Source organism: Anomalospiza imberbis, chromosome 14 (genome assembly GCF_031753505.1).
Source record: "Anomalospiza imberbis isolate Cuckoo-Finch-1a 21T00152 chromosome 14, ASM3175350v1, whole genome shotgun sequence".
In the NCBI taxonomy this organism is placed as follows: Eukaryota; Metazoa; Chordata; class Aves; order Passeriformes; family Viduidae; genus Anomalospiza; species Anomalospiza imberbis.
The window spans coordinates 9,921,738-9,943,445 of record NC_089694.1 but is presented as its reverse complement, the minus strand read 5'-3'; the positions used below and the strand labels follow the sequence as shown (position 1 = coordinate 9,943,445).

At 36.6% G+C, this 21,708-nt stretch overlaps 1 protein-coding gene across 6 annotated transcripts in view; it reads left to right on the top strand.

Annotated features, from left to right (window-relative positions):
• Positions 1-21,274, top strand: part of THOC2 (THO complex subunit 2) — a 49,658-nt gene extending 28,384 nt beyond the window's left edge. Inside the window, exons 20-39 of one of the 6 annotated variants that reach the window (XM_068204839.1) lie at positions 521-638; positions 1,141-1,320; positions 1,912-2,076; positions 2,748-3,023; positions 3,458-3,599; positions 5,953-6,110; positions 6,941-7,069; positions 7,555-7,686; positions 7,767-7,951; positions 8,678-8,862; positions 9,154-9,256; positions 9,624-10,060; positions 10,924-10,982; positions 12,484-12,519; positions 16,610-16,747; positions 17,105-17,174; positions 17,249-17,406; positions 18,008-18,084; positions 18,186-18,233; positions 20,410-21,274. In XM_068204839.1, coding sequence (XP_068060940.1) covers positions 521-638; positions 1,141-1,320; positions 1,912-2,076; positions 2,748-3,023; positions 3,458-3,599; positions 5,953-6,110; positions 6,941-7,069; positions 7,555-7,686; positions 7,767-7,951; positions 8,678-8,862; positions 9,154-9,256; positions 9,624-10,060; positions 10,924-10,982; positions 12,484-12,519; positions 16,610-16,747; positions 17,105-17,174; positions 17,249-17,406; positions 18,008-18,084; positions 18,186-18,213 — 2,776 coding nt within the window. In that variant the 3' untranslated portion in view covers positions 18,214-18,233; positions 20,410-21,274. Of the gene's footprint in view, positions 1-520; positions 639-1,140; positions 1,321-1,911; positions 2,077-2,747; positions 3,024-3,457; positions 3,600-5,952; positions 6,111-6,940; positions 7,070-7,554; positions 7,687-7,766; positions 7,952-8,677; positions 8,863-9,150; positions 9,257-9,623; positions 10,061-10,923; positions 11,806-12,402; positions 12,520-16,609; positions 16,749-17,104; positions 17,175-17,248; positions 17,407-18,007; positions 18,085-18,185; positions 18,234-20,409 lie in introns of those variants that run through there. The other 5 variants (XM_068204838.1, XR_011004101.1, XR_011004102.1 and 2 more) reach the window with 5 other exon arrangements.
• The last annotated feature ends 434 nt before the right edge of the window (positions 21,275-21,708 follow it).

The following is a 21,708-nucleotide window of genomic DNA, read 5'->3' as shown; positions in this document are numbered from 1 at the left end:
GCAGGGTGTTTATTGGAGTATTTTATATATTCTGTGTTTCAAGTAAAAATAAGATGTTTTCCATGTTTCCAAGTAACTTCTCCAGACGTACTTTGCCAGTACATTTCTAAGACTGTGTACTATTCCAGGAGCTCTTAACAAAATATAAAATACTCCCTATTCATGAAATAACTGTACAGGTACCGTTTGAAACATGGAAAGCAACAAAAGGGAGCAATAAACTTTGATTAATTTGCTTATCCTTAATAGCACCACATTCACTACCATCTTAAAAAACAACTAAGTTGTTCTGAAGGGGTTCTGAAATCCAACTGTTGAATGACTGCATTGCTTTTAAGTACTAGCCTTTTACTTGCAATAAAGAAATCTTGTGCTTGACATAGCAGTTTCTTGAAAAAAGAATGGAAATGTTGTTTGACATGTATTGTGGTGCTGCTTTGTAATATATATTGAATGTCATAACTTCTGGCTCTTAAACGAATTGTCTTGTTTTTACTCCACTTTTCTGTTTTCTTTGCAGCTTTGATTTGCTTATTTTAAAAGAGGTAGTGCAGAAAATGGCAGGGATAGAAATTACTGAAGAAATGACGATGGAACAGTTGGAAGCCATGACTGGTGGAGAACAACTGAAAGCTGAGGTGAGTTTGTGTTAAATTTAATAATAACTATTGCTTTTTGTTGATGGTTCTAAAGACTCTGGTTCAAGAACTCTCACAGCATAGCTGAGAAAGATGTGTGCTTTATCAGAGTTGCCCCCTCTTTTGAGCTTACAGGCCTTGAGACAGGCAGCCAAGGCAGTGTAGATGTGAACCTTAGTTCTTGTGCATCACAGCATCTCATATTCAGGAGAGAGTGTTCCATGACAGACGTGTGCATTCCAGCAGCCACTGAGCTTGGATGTGGTGCAGTCCTGCTGGCTCAGCCCTGCTTGTGGGGAGTAGCAAAAACTGATTAAAACAGGCAAGACTGGTTAATTTCTGATTCTTCTATACATACATTGCAGTACAGGATCCAGAGTGTTGTACTACTGGACAGGAAACTGTTGCTGTTAATTCATCAGTATTTCTGCAGTCAGCTCACATGGATTCCATTCCTGATGCACTGTTTTCCAGCTTGGGTAATTTTTTCTGTACTGTGCAGGGTGGATACTTTGGCCAAATCAGGAATACAAAGAAATCATCTCAGAGATTAAAAGATGCATTATTGGACCATGATCTTGCCCTCCCACTGTGCCTGCTTATGGCTCAACAGAGAAATGGTGTCGTCTTTCAAGAAGGAGGGGAAAAACATCTGAAGCTGGTGGGAAAACTGTATGATCAGGCAAGTAAAAAACACCTGTATTCATGAGATCCCCTTCTTTTTGTTAACTTCTAGTGTATAAGCACAATATGTGAGGATTCAGCACATAAATAACAATCTGTAGAATTACATATGAGAATCTAGTACAATAAATACAAATACATAGGATTTTAAAAACTAATTGCAGGGTTGCTCTATTAAAATATATGGGTGTATTAAAAGTATATTATATTGACAGGGGACCTCTGAGTAAAAAAACAAAGCATCCTTTGTCATAAAAAATTCTTAAGTGTCCATTGCGTTTTCCTAATCTTACTTTAGTAGTGAAACTTCCTTTTTTAAAAAAATAATTCTGTTGTTGCCTTAGGCAGTAGGAACTAATTGCATTCCATTCTGGTAGAATAGAATGCTCTTGAGTTCTGCTGACTTTTCTAGGTGGGGGTTATTATTTTATTGTTCTTCCTCAATGAGAAATTTTTTTCTCTACTATTTGGTGTTAGCATTTTTGACAAGAAACAAAAAGGAAAAAAGCACACTCTGACGCTCTCCCTAACTTAATTGTTGAACAGAATAATAATGTTTGCTAACTTCTTGTATTTTTTACTTTTGTAGTGCCATGACACCCTGGTACAATTTGGTGGGTTTTTAGCATCCAATCTAAGCACAGAGGATTACATTAAGCGAGTGCCTTCTATTGATGTTCTCTGTAATGAGTTTCACACACCTCATGATGCTGCATTTTTCCTCTCGAGACCCATGTATGCACACCACATTTCAGTGAGTACAACTCTTCCATTTGTCTGCTCGTAGTGCTGCTCTGGTACCTGTTGCCAGTACATGTGGGAGGTTCCAGATAAAGTTTGTTTGCTAAATCAAACTTGCAAAGTTTTATTAGTAGAATTAGAAATAGAAGCTGTGGGCTGGAACAGGTTGTCCTTAATATTCTTAGAAAATATGGCCCGTGTGTCAACTTCCATACAACTGGCAGGAGTCATAGCTAATGAAGTCACCTCTTTGGATGTCTTGTGTTATCAGTAGGAATTCTCCCTCCCTGTTCTCTCAAAGGAGTGAGTTCTTCTGCAAGTGTTTTAGATGGATTTTTTTCTGTGGAGGAAAGTGTTGCAGCTGCCAAAGGGTGTGCTATCTCGGGAAGTGTCAGAAATGAATTTGTTTTGCATCTAAAAAGTTCAATATAGAGAGCAGTTTTTACTTGGTGTAGCATAATGTGTTACTGTAACAATGTGTAGCAGCATCAGTGAAGAAAGACAAATCCATCCAATGAGGATGAAGACTAATGTTCTGTAGGAGGTTATTCATTGCTTTATGTACTGATATTTCACAAGTAAATGTTGTATAGAAAAGTTATAGAGAAAAGCTAAATTAGATTATTAAATTTAATTTTTGTGTATATAGATTAGTTTCTTATTTCTTTTATTTTTTATCCACAGTCAAAGTATGATGAACTAAAAAAAGCTGAGAAGGGAAATAAACAGCAGCACAAAGTTCACAAATACATTACATCATGTGAGTTGGTGATGGCTCCTGTTCACGAAGCTGTGATTTCTCTGCACCTCCCTAAAGTCTGGGATGACATCAGCCCTCAGTTTTATGCTACATTCTGGTCTTTAACAATGTATGACCTTGCTGTGCCACACAGCAGCTATGACAGAGAAGTCAATAAACTTAAAGTCCAGATGAAAGCCATTGATGACAATCAGGAAATGGTATGTTAATATAATTTTGTGGACCAGTTTAAGCTTTCTAGCCTTGAAAGGGTTTCTTTTCATGAAGTATTATATTAAGCTTGTTTAGATCTGGGAAGTTTTGTCACCTGGTTCATCCATTCTGGTTTGCCACATTAACATAATTTGGGTTGACTTTACTTCATAATTCTCATGTTGAAATTACTAGTGACTTCACTAAGTGAAAATTACTGGAAAATCAGTTTCAGAAAGCAAGTCTTGACACCTGTATATATGCCTTGTCTGTTCACTCTTGTCTTAACTATAGCCAGTGTTCATAAAATCAGTTGGTTATTAGAGCAGAACATTTTTGAGTGCAAGTTTTTCAAGTATTCTTTAGTATTACCAGGAACTTATTGCTCTGTCTATAGAAAGTTTAGTTATAATACTAAATGAGTTATGCTGACATTTTATAGCCTCCAAATAAAAAGAAAAAAGAAAAAGAACGTTGCACAGCTCTGCAGGACAAGCTCCTTGAAGAGGAGAAGAAGCAGTTGGAGCATGTGCAGAGGGTTCTACAGAGACTGAAACTAGAGAAAGATAACTGGCTTCTGGCAAGTAAGTGTGTCTAAGGGAAATGGTGTGGATATTTTTGTAGTTGTTACTGTCTCAGGAACTTCCTTGCACTAATACTCTTAATGTTGATTTGAAAATTTGATTCTTTCTATGTTGAGGTCTGTTATAGCAAGGTAAATTTTTATTTAGAATGTAATGTGTCTTTGCAAATGCTGAGTAGTTGGTTTTCATAGAGAAGTTTTTTGTTTCTTGTGATGTCAAGACCTTTTGAATTTTGCCCTAATTTAGAAACTAAGTTAGAGATTGACCAATTCAGTGGAAGCTTGTAATTGTAAGCTGGCTTGTACTTGCTAACTGCAGTTAGAATGCTGCTAAGTTTGTATAATTGCTACAGGACAAAAAATAGGTATGTGAAGTCTCAAGGATTCGTTTGAGTTATCTTTGTTTGAGTCTTGTGATTAGGAGCAATATGCCAGGGTTTGGGTGGTGGCATAAACTCTGTTCCAATGACAAGATAAGTGTTGTGCCAGCCTAACAGCCCCATGCAGTGAAACAGCATGCACATATTTCATAGAGCAGATATGCAGCAACCAGAATCAAGTCTTTTCTCCTACAAAATATCTGTAATGTTTCATGTTGCTTGTGAACTCTGCTGGTGTGGTTAATCTGAAATGTTTTTCTCTGGTCAGTTTTCTTCTCTGGATGAACTTTGAGTTTGTAACTGGAAGTAGTAGTTCGTCTGTCCCAAGAAGCCTAGCATAATCCAGTGGAAAAGTTTTGTTATCCAACTCATGTAAGATCCATCCGACTGGTTTAATGAAGAAACACTGTTCCCTATAAATATTTAATGTACTGTAGCAAATGAACTACAAGAAATTACTGGTTGAAAAATTACTGCCTGATTAAAACTTGGTCTAGAGGTGACTTGGTAAATTTGTCTACTTAAAGAAGCACTCAGAAGTGTGTAGAAAATAGTTTGCATATATGTACATGTAACTCTTTGTGGGATACTGGGAATAGCTTATTGTTGGCTCTTGTACTTGGGCTTCAGCTGAAGGAAGTTTCCCAGCATTGTATCCAGAGGCAAGTGTACTACTTCAGCCATTTGCCCATTAAAATAAATAATCTGTAATTGTACCACATGAGGAACTAGAACAGCACATCCACTGTAATAGTGGGGTTTATTATTATTTTTAAAATTCTTGATATTTAATTTAATTTTGAAGACTGGCTTCCTGTCTACAAACTTTTTGATAGAGTGTTTATACCCTTGAGAATAAGTTGATTTTTGGCAGACTAGCCTGGTAGCTTTAGCAATTGAAGACCTCCTGTTCTGACTGGCTGTTCACTTGCTTTGTTTGTGCACTTTTGACGCAACACACACTCGATTGTCCTATGAACTGATTCCCTTGATAGATTTTTTTTTTCCCTTTTTTTTAGGTAACAAATGTTAGTTATAACCTTTGACGTGTAGATACTAAAATTACACAAAGTCAACATAAAGTTTTGACAGTCCTTTCTTGAGCAAGCTTTATTCCATGAGCATCGCAAAATTGAAGCAAGTAAACCTTGGGTATTATGACTTGAGGCCTGTGCAGAACCACCAGTGGCCCTTGTGAGGATCATGACTGTTCTTCCTTTGAAGGCATCCACTTGAAGTCTTTAGTTCTGTACTTTTCTTTGATCTTGCTTTCGTGGTGTACATTCTTCTCGGCTTGTTTTTATGCTCCTTGTTGCCAAGGGACCAGTTTGGGTATGTGTTAGGCTGATGAGTTTGCCAACCTGTGGTTGGTCATACAGAAACAGGTGACTCTTGAACTTGATACAGTGTGGTCTTTTACTCAGTGGTAGAATGAAACTTTCACAAAATGTCTGTGTATTGGGGTGGTGGCTTATTGAGGGCTGTTCTTCTTTAAATTCCTCTATGTGTTTGTTTAATTTGAAAAATGATTATTAATGGATTCTATAGAGACAACATGTTCTTCAGTTTTGAAGGAAACCAAAGAAAAAGTCAGCCCCATGTAGGAAGATAAAAGAAAGTGTTCTAGGGAAATAACGGGTGGTGTTTGCTTTGCTGATGTGCACAATTTGAGCAGGTAGAGAAGTTTACTGAAGCTTTCCCAGAACCTGTTTTTAGCCCCATTGTGTGGAAGAAGACTTTTGCCAATAAGAAATAAAGATTTGCTGCATCCACCCTGCTGTTCTGTCCCCACCCTCAAACAGTTGCACTTACATTGACTTTTTCTGATCAATGCCAAAGATATGTTTGAAATCAAACACCAGAGTATGGATCTGTCATACTGAACTTCTTGGGAAGAGGGTAGTTGAATGATAAACCATTAATTTACTTAATTTTTGTTTTCTTTTTTCCCCTCTCGACTTTTGTTTTTCGAAGAATCTACCAAAAATGAGACTATCACCAAATTTTTACAGTTGTGTATATTTCCTCGCTGCATTTTTTCGGCCATTGATGCAGTGTACTGTGCTCACTTCGTTGAACTGGTACATCAGCAGAAAACACCCAATTTCTCCACACTTCTCTGCTATGACCGAGTAAGTAGTTAAACACACAACTCTGTGTGTGTAATTTCATCCCAAACTAGTGTCTCCCCTGCCTCCCAAAAGAGGTAAACAAGATCCTGTGACAATCAGAAGTTCACTTTTGTACTTCAGGTCTTCTGATCAAAGTTTTCTTAAAGCTTCAGGGGTTTATTTTCAAAAAATGTTGTTGGTGTTTTACCCTAGTGAGTCTGGCGTTTCTGAGCAAAGTCATTAGCTGCCATAGGAGTTGTTTTCAGGTTTTGTAACCTTTAAGTAATCTGCATTTCTGTGGCCTGCTCTCATCCTCCTATTTTAGCTTTGTGCTCCCTTCTGGTGTGGAATCAATTTTCTTATTCTTGTCCCACACCAGCAACATCCTTGGGACCCTTCTGACCCTGGCAAATAGTGGTTCAGGCAGTGAGCTTGTTGGAGTTACTGCATCTGCTCTGATTTCATGTGGGCAAAGAGCATTTCTACTCAGGTGACCCTATCTAAGGGACCTGCGTGGGCCAGGAAAAAACCGCCTTTTTGCATCTGCTTGCCTGGGTGTTTACTTCTACCAGCTCTAATCACTATGAATTTGAAAATAAAACACTTATGTCAGTGAAGACACTTGAACTATCAAACAGTGTCAGCAGCAGCTGTATGCTTGGATTCTGGGCTAAGTGTGAAGGACCAGCACTTGGGAAACAAAAAAGATTTTGTAAGCAGTCTGTGTTGTATTTAGAAACCAGCTTAATGGGGTTTAGATGAGAGAAATTTATAATTTTTGTTAGATTTTTTTTTTTTTTGTTCTTGTAATTCACTAAGGTCATAATACTGTTTTCTTCCTCTATTCACAGGTTTTCTCTGATATTATATATACGGTTGCAAGTTGCACAGAAAATGAAGCCAGTAGATATGGCAGGTTTTTATGCTGTATGCTGGAGACTGTGACCAGATGGCACAGTGATAGAGTCATATATGAAAAGGTATAGGAAATTAATAAAATTAGTTTGCTCATTAGAATATGTACTAACCATTTGTGGAATCCAGCCCAGTAAAAATGGGTTTAGTGAAACTGTTCCATTTAAAAACAGTGCAATTGGATTTTTCTGATGGTATAATCATAAAATTGACTTGTATTTTACTATAATTCGTGTTGTTTTGGTAGAGGTAATTTTGTATGGTGTTAAAAAATATATTTACTAAAAAAAACCCTGTCCATTTCTGATTTTCACATAGCTTACCTTGAAGATAATTTAGTGAGCATATGGAAACTCTCTTAATACTCATTGCACCAGCTAGTTAAATTATGAATAATCTTTTCTCTCACTAACAACTAAAATTTCAATATAAATTAGCTTAAAAAAATGGAGTTTTGTAAAGTGTGGTTGTTTCTCATTCTTTAGAGTTTAGAATTACCAATTTTGTTTCCCGAAAAATAATTTTTTCCTATTTGTTGATGTGCATGTAGGAATGTGGCAACTATCCAGGTTTCCTAACTATATTGCGAGCAACTGGATTTGATGGTGGAAATAAGGCTGATCAGTTGGATTATGAGAATTTTAGACACGTGGTACACAAATGGCACTATAAATTAACTAAGGTAAATAGAGATGCCAAAAAACTTTTTTTTTAAATGTTTTTAAAAAAACCCAACTTCATTAGATTTAATTTATGTTTTAGGCTTCTGTGCACTGTCTGGAAACAGGTGAATATACACATATCAGAAACATCTTGATTGTGCTGACCAAAATCCTTCCATGGTATCCAAAAGTGCTGAACCTGGGTCAAGCCTTGGAAAGAAGAGTACACAAGATATGTCAGGAAGAGAAAGAGAAGAGACCTGATCTATATGCATTGGCTATGGGGTAACAACAACTTATTTAAGAAAGTGGTTAAAAGTGGATCATGAAAGGCATCTAAAGACTCGGAACTGTTACAGTCCTAACATTTGATTTTTACCTTATCACAGAAGATTTCGCTATCCTGCATCTCGGTGCTGGCAGTGTGAATGAAAACATTCATTTTGTGCTGGATGATCACTAATTTCCTTTACAAGACTCTAGTAAAACCCTTAAAATAGTAAAGATTTCTACTCACAGGAGCATAGCTTAATTTTTAGAGAAATAATATAGCAGCAAGGAGATAGGAGGGATAGTAAAAGGAAGAAAGCCAAGGGCTATTGCTGCAAGACTGGTTAGATACTGAAAGTGCATATGATTCTAAAATGCTTAGTTACATGTTACATCTTCCTGTGGTGAATGTGGAATCATCCTCATATGCCTGAGGGGCAGTTCAGGTTGCCCTAACAGTTTGAAGTTTTGTCAGCAGTTAGTTTGTTCTGTGTGTTTGGCCAGGGGTGTGTGTGTGGTGGTGAGGAAAAGAGTGTGGAAGTAGGGCTGCTTCTGTGTCTAGTGGGTTTGTTTGTTTTTCTTTTTCTTTTGAGCTCATCAATATAGGGGGAAGAAACTGCATATCAGATAGGAAAAACTGTGAAATAAATAACAGATGAACTGTTAGATTAGATCCACATTTAAGATTCAACCCATGTTTTGCTTTGTTTGTGCATATTTAACAATCTGTGCGACTTGCAGCTATTCTGGACAGTTGAAAAGTAGGAAGCCTTTCATGATACCTGAAAATGAATTTCACCACAAAGACCCACCTGCCAGGAATGCTGTACCTGCAACAGTACAAAATGGGCCAGGTGGTGCTGGGATGCCTACGTCTCTCACAATAAATACAGTTAGACTGGAGGAGGGCACTACTGAGGAGACTGGTAAACACACCTATGATTATTATATGTTTATTTTTAGTAGAATTTTTCTGACATTACAGGCTTCTCTCAAAACTTGCCTCATTAAGCTAAAAAGAAAAAAATGTGATGCTAAATAGGATCAGTGTGTGTTCTTTATTTTTACTTGGTTTTGGGAGAGAGTGATCTGCTGCCTGTTTTAGCTGTTAGCTACACATGACCTGACATGAATATGCTCAGCTGCTTGTTGTATTTTAACCAGTAGGTTATAGATTAACTTGTTGAAATAGAGCTGTTCTTTCTTTTTTTAAGCAGATAAACTAAAGGAGAAGTCTCAGGGTGTGGTGAAAGTTATTAATAAAACTGTTAACGCTACACCGAAGGTGACAACAAGCAATGGAAACAGTACATCTAATAGGTGAGAAAAACTATTCTTACACATTTTCTATTTTCTTCCTTCCAAGCCACAGAAATATACTTGGAAATGACCTGCCTTTTAATTTTCCTTCTGGGTTCTGTGTAAATAGTTCCCATTTCTTTAAAGTTTAAAAAATAACATTATTTCCTTTAAAATACACAGTTTTACTGATAAATGCATTTTATTTTAGCTACAAAAGATAAATGAGAACATTTTCTTTTTGCTTTTCTGGTAAAGAAACGGCAAATCTGAAATCGTGGTGTCTGCTCCAGGAAATTCTGTCGAACATTCAGAAGTAAAACTTCTGTGATAAAGCTAGAGCTGTGTTTTGTATCCATGCTAATTGGCCATTTTATTTTTGATGCAGCAAAATTATTAAAGAGAAAGATGATAAAGAAAAAAGTGGGAAGGAAAAAGATAAAGAAAAAAAAGACAAGACTCCAGCTGCCACTCCGGAGATGAAGGCACTTGGGAAAGATGGGAAAGATAAACCGAAGGAAGAACGGGCAAACAAAGATGAGAAAGCAAGAGAGATTAAGGAGAAAACGCCAAAATCTGACAAAGAGAAGGAAAAGGTGAAGAAAGAAGAAAAAGCTTCAAAAGAAGAAAAGTCCAAGACGGTTGTTACCATCATTGAGTCAAAGTCAACTGCAGAAAAGGAGAGAGAAAAGGAGCCGTCCAGAGAAAGAGATCTAGCAAAGGAAATGAAATCCAAGGAAAATGCTAAAGGAGGAGAAAAGGTGCCAGTAGCTGGGTCCTTGAAGTCACCTGTTCCCCGATCAGAAACATCAGAATCTGAAAGGGGTAAGTTTGAATATTTGGTTTCTGTTCTTGTCTAGAAAAATAGAATGTGTCACTTGAAAATCACTGAACATCAAAAAATGCTAGAGAAGTTGAGAGAGAATCGCTATAAAATAAGTAAGATTTTGGCACTGGCTTTTCAATACAGTCAGTATCTAAAGGATGTGGTCAGAATATCTCCAAAAGGCAGACTATGGGAATGTGTGAACTTCACACATGTCCAGTGAATGCTTGTTCTCACAAAGCCTGCCATTTTTAGAATGTAAGTCTAAATGGTCTTATATTAAAATGTGTTAGTATAACTTTGACCATGCAAGTTTTGCAAAAGTGTAAAGCAAAAACTTAAGTGTGTACTTTGAGAGCTTCATGACAACCTTTGAATTGGAAGGAGACAGAAAAAGTGAAAGATACAGGCATTTGCATACTTAAGAAGGATGCAAAAAAGCTTTATCAGTCTCTTATATTAAGGGTGAGCAAATCCTTAAGTTATGATCTGAGGCTTATGTTGAGTTTTATATTTGTGCTGTTTAAAGCAAACCACATAAGGGAGGGCTGTAATGTTTTTCATAGAGTTTACCTGTTCAGGGTCTTCATAGGAATTCTGAAATTCAGATACTGACTTCCATAAAATGGATGTTTGGAGTGAGCATAATTTTGCAGCAGATTGTTCACATTACGCTTTTGCTGCAAACTTGCATAAAGATGGTCAAGGTATGCTGCTAACTCTAGATAGCTTAAGGAAAACAAAATTCACATAGTGGTAAGAAATCTAGCTGTAATTATGTTAGTACTTCACAAAATGATTTTATTTGATTCTCCTCTTTGAACTGTGTTTTAATAATGCCACTGTTCTTTTCTTTCCTTAGAACAAAAACGCCGCAAAGTTGATACACATTCTTCTCCGTCACATTCCTCAACAGTAAAGGTTAGTATAGCCTGAGGAAGGCAGCACCCATGTTAGGCTCACAAGTTTGGGATGCCGGTATTCGACTTCCTTCAAGTTTTGTGCCAAGTATACACTGGAACCACTGGAGGTTTTATGTTGCATTAGAAAATGCATTCCTTTTCTTTATTGGCGGACTGTCATTTTTTTCTATAAAAATATTTTTTAATTAACCAAAATAATGCTTCAAGGACCTAGCACAAATTTTGTAAAATAGTATTTGGAAATTCAAGAGAATTTTTACACAGAAGTGCCTCATTGCTTTAAGCAGTCATTTTTTTTGGAGTGCAATGGTAGCTACAAGCAAATGAGTCTTTGCAACAGAGTGGAGCATATTTTTCTGCACTTCTTTGAAGAATCTGTAGCACTGAAGATTCCTGGATGATACGGGATGTACGATACCTCTGAATTCATCAGGCTTCTTGATGAGCATCATACCGATATGTGCCTTCTAAGGAGGAGTCTTGAAAGGAGTTCCATTTTAAAGTCTCCTTGGTGATCAGTTCTCCTGTAGTTGTGTATATTCAGTGCGCATGCAGCTTCTGTTGTACCTTCCCTTCGAGGTTTGTTTATTTCCAATGGGTTCCCACCATGTTGAGCCCTGCGTTACGATAAAACCAGATGTGGCCACCAAGCCTCCTACCCAGCAAAGAGAAACCCCAAGCACTCAAGCGCAGCACAAAACCATGGGCGTAGCCTACTTGAAGACTCAGGGTAGCCATTCCTTGCTCCATATTTATATTATTTCTAAACCATCTATGTTCATGGAATCTTTGAATTTGCAGTACGTTGAACATTTAAAACTGTAAGTTACCAATACTTCATCAAGAGCACTGTGATGGATTATGTGGGTCTTTAAACTTCACCATCTTACCAACTTTAGAACAAGCTCTTCTCTTTTTTCTGTTTTTCCAAAGTACATCTTTTTCTATGTAAGATTTACTTGAAATAATTAACTTAATTTTGGAGAATTCAAATAGTTTTTACTAGTTTTGAGAAAACAGGTGACAGTGATAACTACTAAATGGCAACATTTTTTATAAATAGCAGTGTAAGGTCATTCTAGAGTGACTTCTACCACATTTAACTGAAAGTGGAGAAGATACAAGTTTGAAAGTATTTAAAACCTGTTTCACCTGTAGCTCAGCTATAGTTAGAGTTAAAACTACTTTTTCTTTATATTTTTTTCTAGCCAGGAGTGTGTGTTTTCACCGTTTTAGGAAGAATTAGATGTAGACTTATTTTGTAGTTTATTTAATAGCAAAGTCTAGACAATAGATAACAACTGTCTTTTTCCCCCCACTACTTTCTTTTTAAAAAGTATTTCAGTTTCTAGCTTTGTTCAAAGTATGGTATTAACATAAGATTTATTCCAGAAGGAGTAGCTGTTTTTTGTTTCAAGGGCACGGCCGTGCTTCCCAAAGTCCCTCTGGTTTCTGAAAACTATTCCAGCTCACCTGTCATCTCCGTTCATTTTCTACAGGACAACCTCAACGAACTCAAGGACTCTTCAGCAAAGGTTTGAATCTTTTAGAAACCAGCCAAGTTTATTTTCATGTTTTGTGGCAGAAAGAAGTTAACTTTTGCTCTTGTGGTGAACTCCCATCAGAAATCCAAATTCCATTCCAGTAAATACTAGCATAGTAATAGAGGGATGGGGATTTTGTCCTGGTGTGTAAATCCTCTGTACAGGAGATACAGTTGATAATGTAGAAGCAACATAACAAAAATTCCCTGAATTTACCTTACTGTCAATATTTAGAAGAGATGTCGTATGTTAGTGTTTCTTCTATTCCTCTCTAAAACTTTTGAATACACAGAAATGATTAGGCCATTAATAATGATTAGGCTATTAATAATGATTAAGCTGTTATGATTAAGCCATTTATTTGGCTGAAGAGCTAATAGAATAGCTAAAATAGTTCTTAGGATTGTTTGAGGGGTTTTGAATATACCAATTAAAGAACAGTAATTAGTTAAAGAATATTTGAGAAGTCTCTGGACTATTGATACTCTCCCCTCACAACTGTATTCATGTTCTAGTACTACAGTATTGTGTTTCTAAGCATCAGAGACAGCCTCCTGAATTATCATCTTTGTGTATTTGCTTCCTGTAAATACACTTCAGTTTCATTATCTTAGGAGAAGTGATACTAAAGAATGCTCTCAGGAGTTCATAGAATCAGAATCCCAGGTTGGAAAGGACCTCAAGGATCAGCTAGTCCGGCCTTTTTGCAAAAATGTGGTACAGGCAGGCTGGCCCAGCACGCTGTCTAGCCAGATCTTATAAGTGTCCAATCTTGGGAAATCCATCACTTCTCTGAGGAGATACTCCAGTGGCTGACTGTTCCTGGTGTGAAGTGTTTGCCTCTTGTGTCCAATTGGAATCTTCCCAGGAGTAACTTGTATCCATTACCCATTATTTTCCCATGTTAAAAGGACATCTCCCTTGGTAGCCACCCTTTAAATACTGGGGCACAGTGCTAAGGTCTCCCCTAAGCCTCCTCTTCTCATGGCTGAGCAAGCCCCGATCACCGTGCCTTCCCTCGATCACCGTGCCTTCCCTCGATCACCGTGCCTTCCCTCGATCACCGTGCCTTCCCTCGATCACCGTGCCTTCCCTCGATCACCGTACCTTCCCTCGTGTCAGGCTTCCCAAGCCCTGCGTCAGCCTTTGTGGCCCTTCTCTGCACCATCTCCAGCCTGTCCACATCCTTTTTGTATAGCAGGGACAAAAACTGAACACAGTGTTCTGGGTGTGGCCTAACAAGCACTGGGAATAGTGTATTTTAGACACTATTCTGTAACTATTTTGTTGCTCTTTTTAGAACTCAAACACATTGTAACTTGTACAGTAACAGTCACAGCACACCTGCTGATACGTCAGGGGATGTGAGTGATAGGAAATGGATCAAATCTTCTAAAGTTGCTTGATCTCACAGTCAGTACCAGTGTGTAACTAAACTGCACAAAGGTTTATTGCTGGGAAAATGCTGACCATTCAGCATTTGGACTTTCTGGATACTTTTTGGGTTTACCTAGGGTTACTTATATTCACTTAATTTAAAAATGTGTTATGGATTTCCATGTTCTGTATTTACACTGTTGTTTTAGTTGTAGTTATCTTTATGCAAAGTGTTCAGAACACTTTGTACATTTTAAATGAAATTTACTGTGATTCTTTAATGGACACTTGCAGGTGGATTTTTGGTTTTTAATTGAATCTTTCCAATACCAATTGTATCTGATTGTAGGGATAGTGAATACGGGAAACATCCTTTCATCTTACCATTGATGAAACTGCGGTGTCTATAGATTGAATCTAGATACTTTTATAAATCATCATCATGTCTTGTATATTTAATTTTTTTAAATTAGAAAACTATAGTATTTGTCTTGAGCTTACCTCTGCCTGAAGGGTGATATACTGGAATCTGTAAAATCTCACTTTTCCCTTACTTACTGTATGAATCAAGATTCAGTTGGTTAATTGAAATTTTGCTTATGTTTTCATTACTTAAGCTAAAGTTTTATTTAAAAATATTTACTTTACTTATTAGCAAATTGATTTAATTAAGCAGGCAGTTGGAACTATTTGTAATCAAATTAACAGCAAACAGCTTTATTTTTCTAGTTAATTTGAAAAGTTATGTTTTAGAATTAACTGTAATGTGTTTGTGTAGACTTAGCTGGAAGTGTGTTGCAGTTTTGTGACCTTTTAATGGGTTTATTCTTTAAATGTTTGGGGAGATGGGGGGGGTGTCCAACCCGTTCCTTGCTTTTCTAAATGTTCTTTTCTAATCTTTCTCACTTAATGAACTAATCTTCACTCTTCAGTGCTGTTCTAAGAGACTTAAAGCAGTTTATGACAATGTTCCCTGTACATGGTGTAAGACAAGTTAAATGTTCTTTACTTCCATGTGCTTATTTGGGGAAGGGATGGGATGTTCAGATGCCTGTAAGATTTGAGTTCAGCTTCCACTGAAAGTTAAAAGTCTAGTGCTGTTGTCTGCTTACAGCCTTTGTTTATTCCTGACTTTGTCAGTTTCTGGAGCCAGACAATGGAAATACTGGTTTACACTGCAGGTTATAAAATAAATGGTGCAAGACTTGAGTTAGGGTTTGGTTGGGTTTTTTTTTTTTTCCTTCTCCTTTGGCATTTGTCCAAGTTACAGACCACACCAAAGCACCCAAAATGTGATGTGTCATCAGCTGTCAGCATTTCTAGAAAGCTGATAAAGTCTTTCTGGTAAAGGGGGTGGGGGAGGATGGATGTAGTTTTCCAAGACTCTGCATTGGAATGGTAGAGGAGCAGTGGAATCTGTCATGAACAGCCATGAGAACACAAGAAATGGAACAGGAGAAAGCAGAGCTATGAGGTTGCTTTCTCCTGTGGAAAGCAGCTCTAGGAGATAAATGAATGGGGCTATTTAGAGATGTATTTGCATGTCATTGTCAGCAAAGAAGAGAGCAGGAATAAATTTACTTGTGGAATGGCATTGTAGGAGATTGAACAAGAAAAGAGGAGTGAGGGAAAAGCAAAAAGAAATACCTAGTGCAAGAAGTATTGAAGGTTCAGTCTGTTGTAGGAGAATAAAATTCCAGTGAAATAAAGGGAAAGAGACCTAAATTTTGTCAGTGTGACTTCTAACATAGGGTCACTAACATCAGGTTTTGGTAAGTTAAACATTTACTGAAACTGGAGAAGGACAGCATTACTTTAGTTTTGAAAGGTGAAACACTCATTGGTTTGGTTCAAGTGATATCTTGATTGTTTTAAACTAATCTTCCACTTACCTCTTTTGTTGGTGTCCTTTTAAGTAAGATGTCTCTCTAAAAAGAAATACAGAGCACATTTTAATACAGATTTTTTTGTCCCCAAATAAAATTGTTATCTTAAGGAACTGGAGAAAGAATGAAGTATACTGATTTAAATCTGTGTGCTGGTGTAACTTAAATACCAAGTGAAGTGGTTTTAATTTAAAATGTGCTCTTAATATTTTTTAGATCTAACTATATAATTGTTTTTAAAAAGACAGATACAATTACTGTAATATATCCATATTTATATAACAATCTAGAACATATTAGAGAAAAGAAAATTCTTTTCTATGGTCAGCTATTTTTCTCATTTGAAGGGTAGAAATTAGATTAAAAGACATTATTTAAAATATTGTCTTAAATACTTGGTTGGTAAAGATTATTCTTTAAAAATGAATTACAGCTTGTTTAAGCAGCTGATTCCATTCATTTGTTCTGGGCAAGAATGCAGGTGTTAACTTAGTCCAGTAACCTTCATAGCCTGTTCCAGTAGCCCTGTGTCTGATTTGTGTTCATGCATCCAACAGTTCTGGTGAACAGTGGTGTGTGTATTTACTATAAATGTTTCAGTTAAGAGAAAATCTTGAATTGAGTAAATTGAGTAAATAAGCTATAGGTTAAATTATAGATGACGAGTTTGAACATGTCTTCAATCCCTTTTTGTTTTGCTAATAAAATATTTATGTTTAATATTTGAGCTAGGTCTGATATGTTAGAATAAGACTTCTTTTTATTTACATGTCTAGGAATATGTATTAATATTTGGTGATGTTGCCTTAATTTAACAGCACTACATAAACCACACTACTCCAACACTGTCCAAGAGTAAGGAGAGAGAAGTGGAGAAGAAAGATCTGGACAAGTCAAGGGAAAGATCCAGAGAGAGAGAGAAGAAAGATGAAAAGGACAGGAAAGATCGAAAAAGGGTTGGTGACATTTTTAATGAACTAGTTTAGACAGTTGGTATATCCTTGGAAAGCTTTCTGTTCCAAGCCCTTGCAGTAATTGCAGTAATAATTGGCAGTACAGCCTATTTGAGCAGAAGTGATCTGTATCAGAGGTGGCTTTTTTGGTCTGTTACTCTTTCAGGGGTTGGTTTGCAGTAATGTATTCAAACCTCTGCTCCCTCCAAACCAATCTCCAGAAACTTCACACGAGATGTAACACCTCAGTTACATTCTAAGTATTCAAAAATTAGTTCTCCAACATAAGAGTACAAGCAGGTGCTACTTCAGGAGTATGTTTTAATCTGCTAACATCTGCATAATTGTATTTGGTGCCAGGATCATTCAAACAGTGACCGAGAGGTACCACAGGATTCAACTAAACGACGCAAAGAGGAAAATGGCACAAGTATGTATTTTACTTTTTGTGTGTTTGTCAGGCTTTTACTTGTTGTGAGTTACAACTTCCTGTTCTGTTTTTAGCTGGTTCTTCAAAACATAGCAAAAGTGAAAGTCCTTCTGATTCCCCTCGCTTAAATGAAAAAGAGAAGGAGAAAAACAAATCAAAATCTTCAGGAAAAGAGAAAGGTGATTCAATCAAGGCAGAAAAGATGGAGAAGAGCTCCTCTGGTAGCAAAAAGGTAAAATAACTTCTTCTTCTGTTGATTATTTGTTGTTGACAGAACAAGCTGATATTTTTTCCTGAAGTTGATTGCTGCTTTATAGCCTAAATTTAAAAGATACGCTGTGAATGGGTAAGAAATTGTGTCTGAAACTTCTCATATCTTGTGGCTTTAAATATCTCAGCAGTCACTCCTGGCAGGAGCAAGATAGTTTGGAGGACTAGTTAATTTTGGCAATAGCCAGGAAAATTCAGAACCTACAGGTTCCAAATAATCTAAAATATTTGCAGACTGCTCTTAACTTACATATAAACTAGCCTGTAATTCAGATTTCCACATGCATGTGTCAGCACAGCTTCTTTTGGTGAAAGCTGATATGTTGCAGTTACATTTGTATTCACCAAACTGTGGTTCCCAGTTGCAGCTCTGCTGCTGGCACCTACCAGGGAACTGGATGAGAAAGATAAAATAATCTCAGAAATCACAGAAGCTGAGTACTGTCATTTTGAGTGATGATTTTTTTTTTAGCTGTCCAGTTCTGATGTTAAATGTTACAGTCCTAAATGTCCTGTACAATGGGTACCATAATAAGCTATTTCCCATATGTGTATTTTTAAAGGAATCCAGACACGATAAAGAAAAGGCAGAGAAGAAAGAAAAGCGGGACAGTACTGGGGGGAAAGAAGAAAAGAAACAATATCCTTTTAAACATTGACATTTCAGAAAATTTCTGCAAAAGAGCTTTCTTTTATTATATGTAGCAAAATATATATATTTTTCCTTAACAATGAATTTACTCATAAATCTTCAGACAAGCATAGATAATGAAGATTCTTTCAGGAAAGGTAAAAATGTTTGTTAATTATTTTCTGTCATTTGGTATCTCCCCATGGGTCCCATTGACTGGTAATGGATATACAGACAAAACAGCCTAAAATCACCCAGGGTGGTTGAACAGTGTTTTGGGGGGGGTTTTAGTTGTTTTTGTTTGTGGGGATTTTTGTTTTTGATTGATGGTGTTTCGTGTTTGGAGGTTTTTCTGGATATGAGTTGGGTTTTTTGGGTGGTTTTGGATTGGGTTTTAAAAATATTACTATTATTTATATTTTAAAAATATTATTAGTATTTTAAATTTTTTATTACTGCTTGAGGAGAAAAATACTTCCCTGTTATCATCAGAGAGATTATATAGATGCTCAGTTTTTTTTTTTCTTGGGGAAAAAAGAAGAGGCAGAGGATGTGGCACATCAGCAGTGTTTGGTGAAGTTGCATCTTTGTTGCTTTTTCCAAGAAGAGTTGCCATACAAAAACACATGTGGATTTATGTAATTCTGATAGTTATCAGCCTTAAGAATCTACCTGTTTTGCTACCTATTGCTTAGCAAAATCTTGCCTAATATGTAGCAAATTCAAGTTTTGTGTCTTCATCTTACTTCAACAGAAGCAGTAGCTTTTAAACCACAATGCTGCATAGTGCAGTTGGTCAGCTCATTGTCTCTGGGTAATCTTTTATCTGGTCTGATCTGAGGAACAGGATAAAGGAAAACTTTGGCATGGAAACATGGACTATTTAAAGAAAGAAACTTTAGAGTATTTTGAGTGACCCTTATTCAGACTGGATCTTCTGGAAAAATCAATTGTTCTTAGTAGCTGATGAGGCTCTGAATGGTTGGGGTTTTTTTCAGACCTGTGGAGCTATGTGGACACATAAATATTGTTTTATGGGTATGAGGGCAGGTATTTTTCCTCTACACTGAGCCATTGTAAGAGTTCTGAAGTGTTTTGTTTTCAGTTATTTGGGAAGGAAAGTGTCCCAGTGAGCTTAAATTAGTTCACCTGATCTATCCAACTTTAGTCACAGACTGCTATTAATCTTTATACATAAGGCAGTGTACAATTTTACATTTTAAGGAAAGGGAAAAAAAAAAAAAAAAAGAAAAAACAAAATTTGAATGTCTGAGAAAAGTCTCCACTCCTGGATTGTGACCTCAGAGCAAAGCAGCCTAATTTGAAAAAGGATCTCATGTTCCATTTGGTGTCAAGGCTCATTGAGGGCACATAAGTGAAGGGGTTTGGGTAACACAGCTTGTGCTGATACCAGGTGCTCTTTGGGGGTAAAAAGATGGGAGTTCAGGTTATTGCTTCTTAGTACTAATTCTTTTTATCTTCTTGAAATAATGAAAGATACTTCTGTGAGTATTTTCTAAACTGAAAATGATGAGCATTCTCTGGAAAGAATTTGCTGGATTTTTTTTGACACTTTGTCCTTCATAGCTGTTATTGTCTGATGACTGTAGAGGAATCCCAGCTTTTTCCCTATTCTTTTAAATGCTATTTTGGAGTAAAAGGGAAAAGGCAGTCCTGGTAGATGAAGTTCACTACTGAGAACTTACAGCTTCTTTAATAATAAAATATGAAATTTTGTCTTGACTAGGAATTCAATATAAAGTGAGGATTTAAGGATATAAAGTCATTAGTTAAAAAAGCACAGCTATGTTCTGCTGAGTGTAAATAACGAGTGCTCAGGTAAATGTCAGTTGTACTGTGGAATTCACATCCAGCTGTGTGATGGGCTGGAATTTCTGGCTTGGAACACTGACAGCACCCCACTGTGTGCATAGTGAAGTATGAAAAAGTGCTTTGTATAGCAGCACAGTTGTGGAATCTCATCCTGTGCTCCTGTTAAATCTTTGATATCATTCTTCCTAGTGTACAGTGTCTGATTGACTGCATTTATTTCTTACCTAATTTAGAGATGGTAAGGTTTTCAGGGGGTTGCTCCTCTAAAGGAGTTTATACCCTCGTAAGTGACTACTTGTTTCCTATTTGTATGCTTAAATTAGCATTTCACTACTTATTAATGTAGTTCTTGCTGTGGAATTAGCTAGAGTTAGGGAATGAGAAAAATAGTTTTATTTCCCCCTTCATTTTTTGAGCTGTGAATGGAATAAAATTCCATGAAGTTGTGAGATCAGTGTTCATTTGAACACCTAATTCTAATTATGTACACCTTTGTTGCAGGTGACATTGAAACGAGAAGATATCCAGCTGTGACCAGAAATGTATTTTCCAGAGTATAGATTGCACAAAAAATTGTGAATGAAGAGGACCCATCTGCATCTCCTTAAATTATTCAGTTCTCTGCTTTATTTCCCCATGCTAAGGACTTAATTGTTAAGTTGTACATTACTGTATTTTTAACTTGTTGCTTAGTTTCTTATACATTTATTTTCAGTACCTGGCTGAAAGTGTTACCTATTCCATATTTTAGCACAATGTGCTGCAAACAAACAGTTGCCATAGTGCAAATGAGGTTTCACGTGTACATAGTTCCACTTTAGTTTGTCGAAAATACTGCCTGAGTGTAGTCATTCTTTCAATTTGAAATTGCATTCTTTTAGATGTTTGAAAACCACGAATAAACAGTTATTGAACCTTTTTGGATTTACCTCATTTAAACTCAGTTTTTATTTATTACTTGGCCTGTTTTTAATATCGGTAACTAAAAAAAAAAACAAAGTTAAGTGGGAGCACTGTTTTCATGCAATGCTTAGGGATTATTTGTATATTGTGTATAACGTTGACTTGTTTAAAAAAAAACAATGAATGAACCCTGTCCCATCCCAATCTAAATCTGTGCTCAGTTGTCCCTTGTCACACCTTTTGTTTGTCATGTTGTTTTTAGATTGATTGGAAATGCTCTCTTCAAAACTGAAATAAATTAAGTTTCAGTTACAGCTACAGGAGCTTTGTATTGCTGAACTTTAGTCTGAAAATTTCACAATGACATTTTTAAAAAAAAAAAAAAAGAATTTTTTTATCTGCTAAATTCTACCAGTGTAACCTTTTTTCTAAATAAACAATAGTTTTCTCAATGGGTCGTAAATCATTCTCTGTGTGGTCACTTTATTAGTTCTCTGGATTGTTATGAAAATTGGATGTTAGTTGGAATCATGGCTGGAGTGGCTCCTGTCCCTCTGTACCTGCCCTTTTTTAGTGCCAAGGGCTGGTTGTGGAGTGTGTGGTGCCTGCTGTGAAGTGACAGATGTGCTGCCCTTCTCCAGCAGTTTCCAGGAGCTCTGGGTTTGCCTTCCTGCATTCAGTCAAGTTTACACATTTCTTTTGAGCCATTTGTCCCTTGTCCAAATGCCATTAAAATCTCAATTTTGTATCAAATATTAATACTATTAAACACAGGGACTTTTCTTTTAAATATTTTCGGCTTTTGGTTTGTTGGGGTTTTGGTGAGATTTTTTAAAAATACAATATAAAGGGAATCTTGATCAAAATTTGAGCATGCCTGGTTGCTGTATGCTTTCA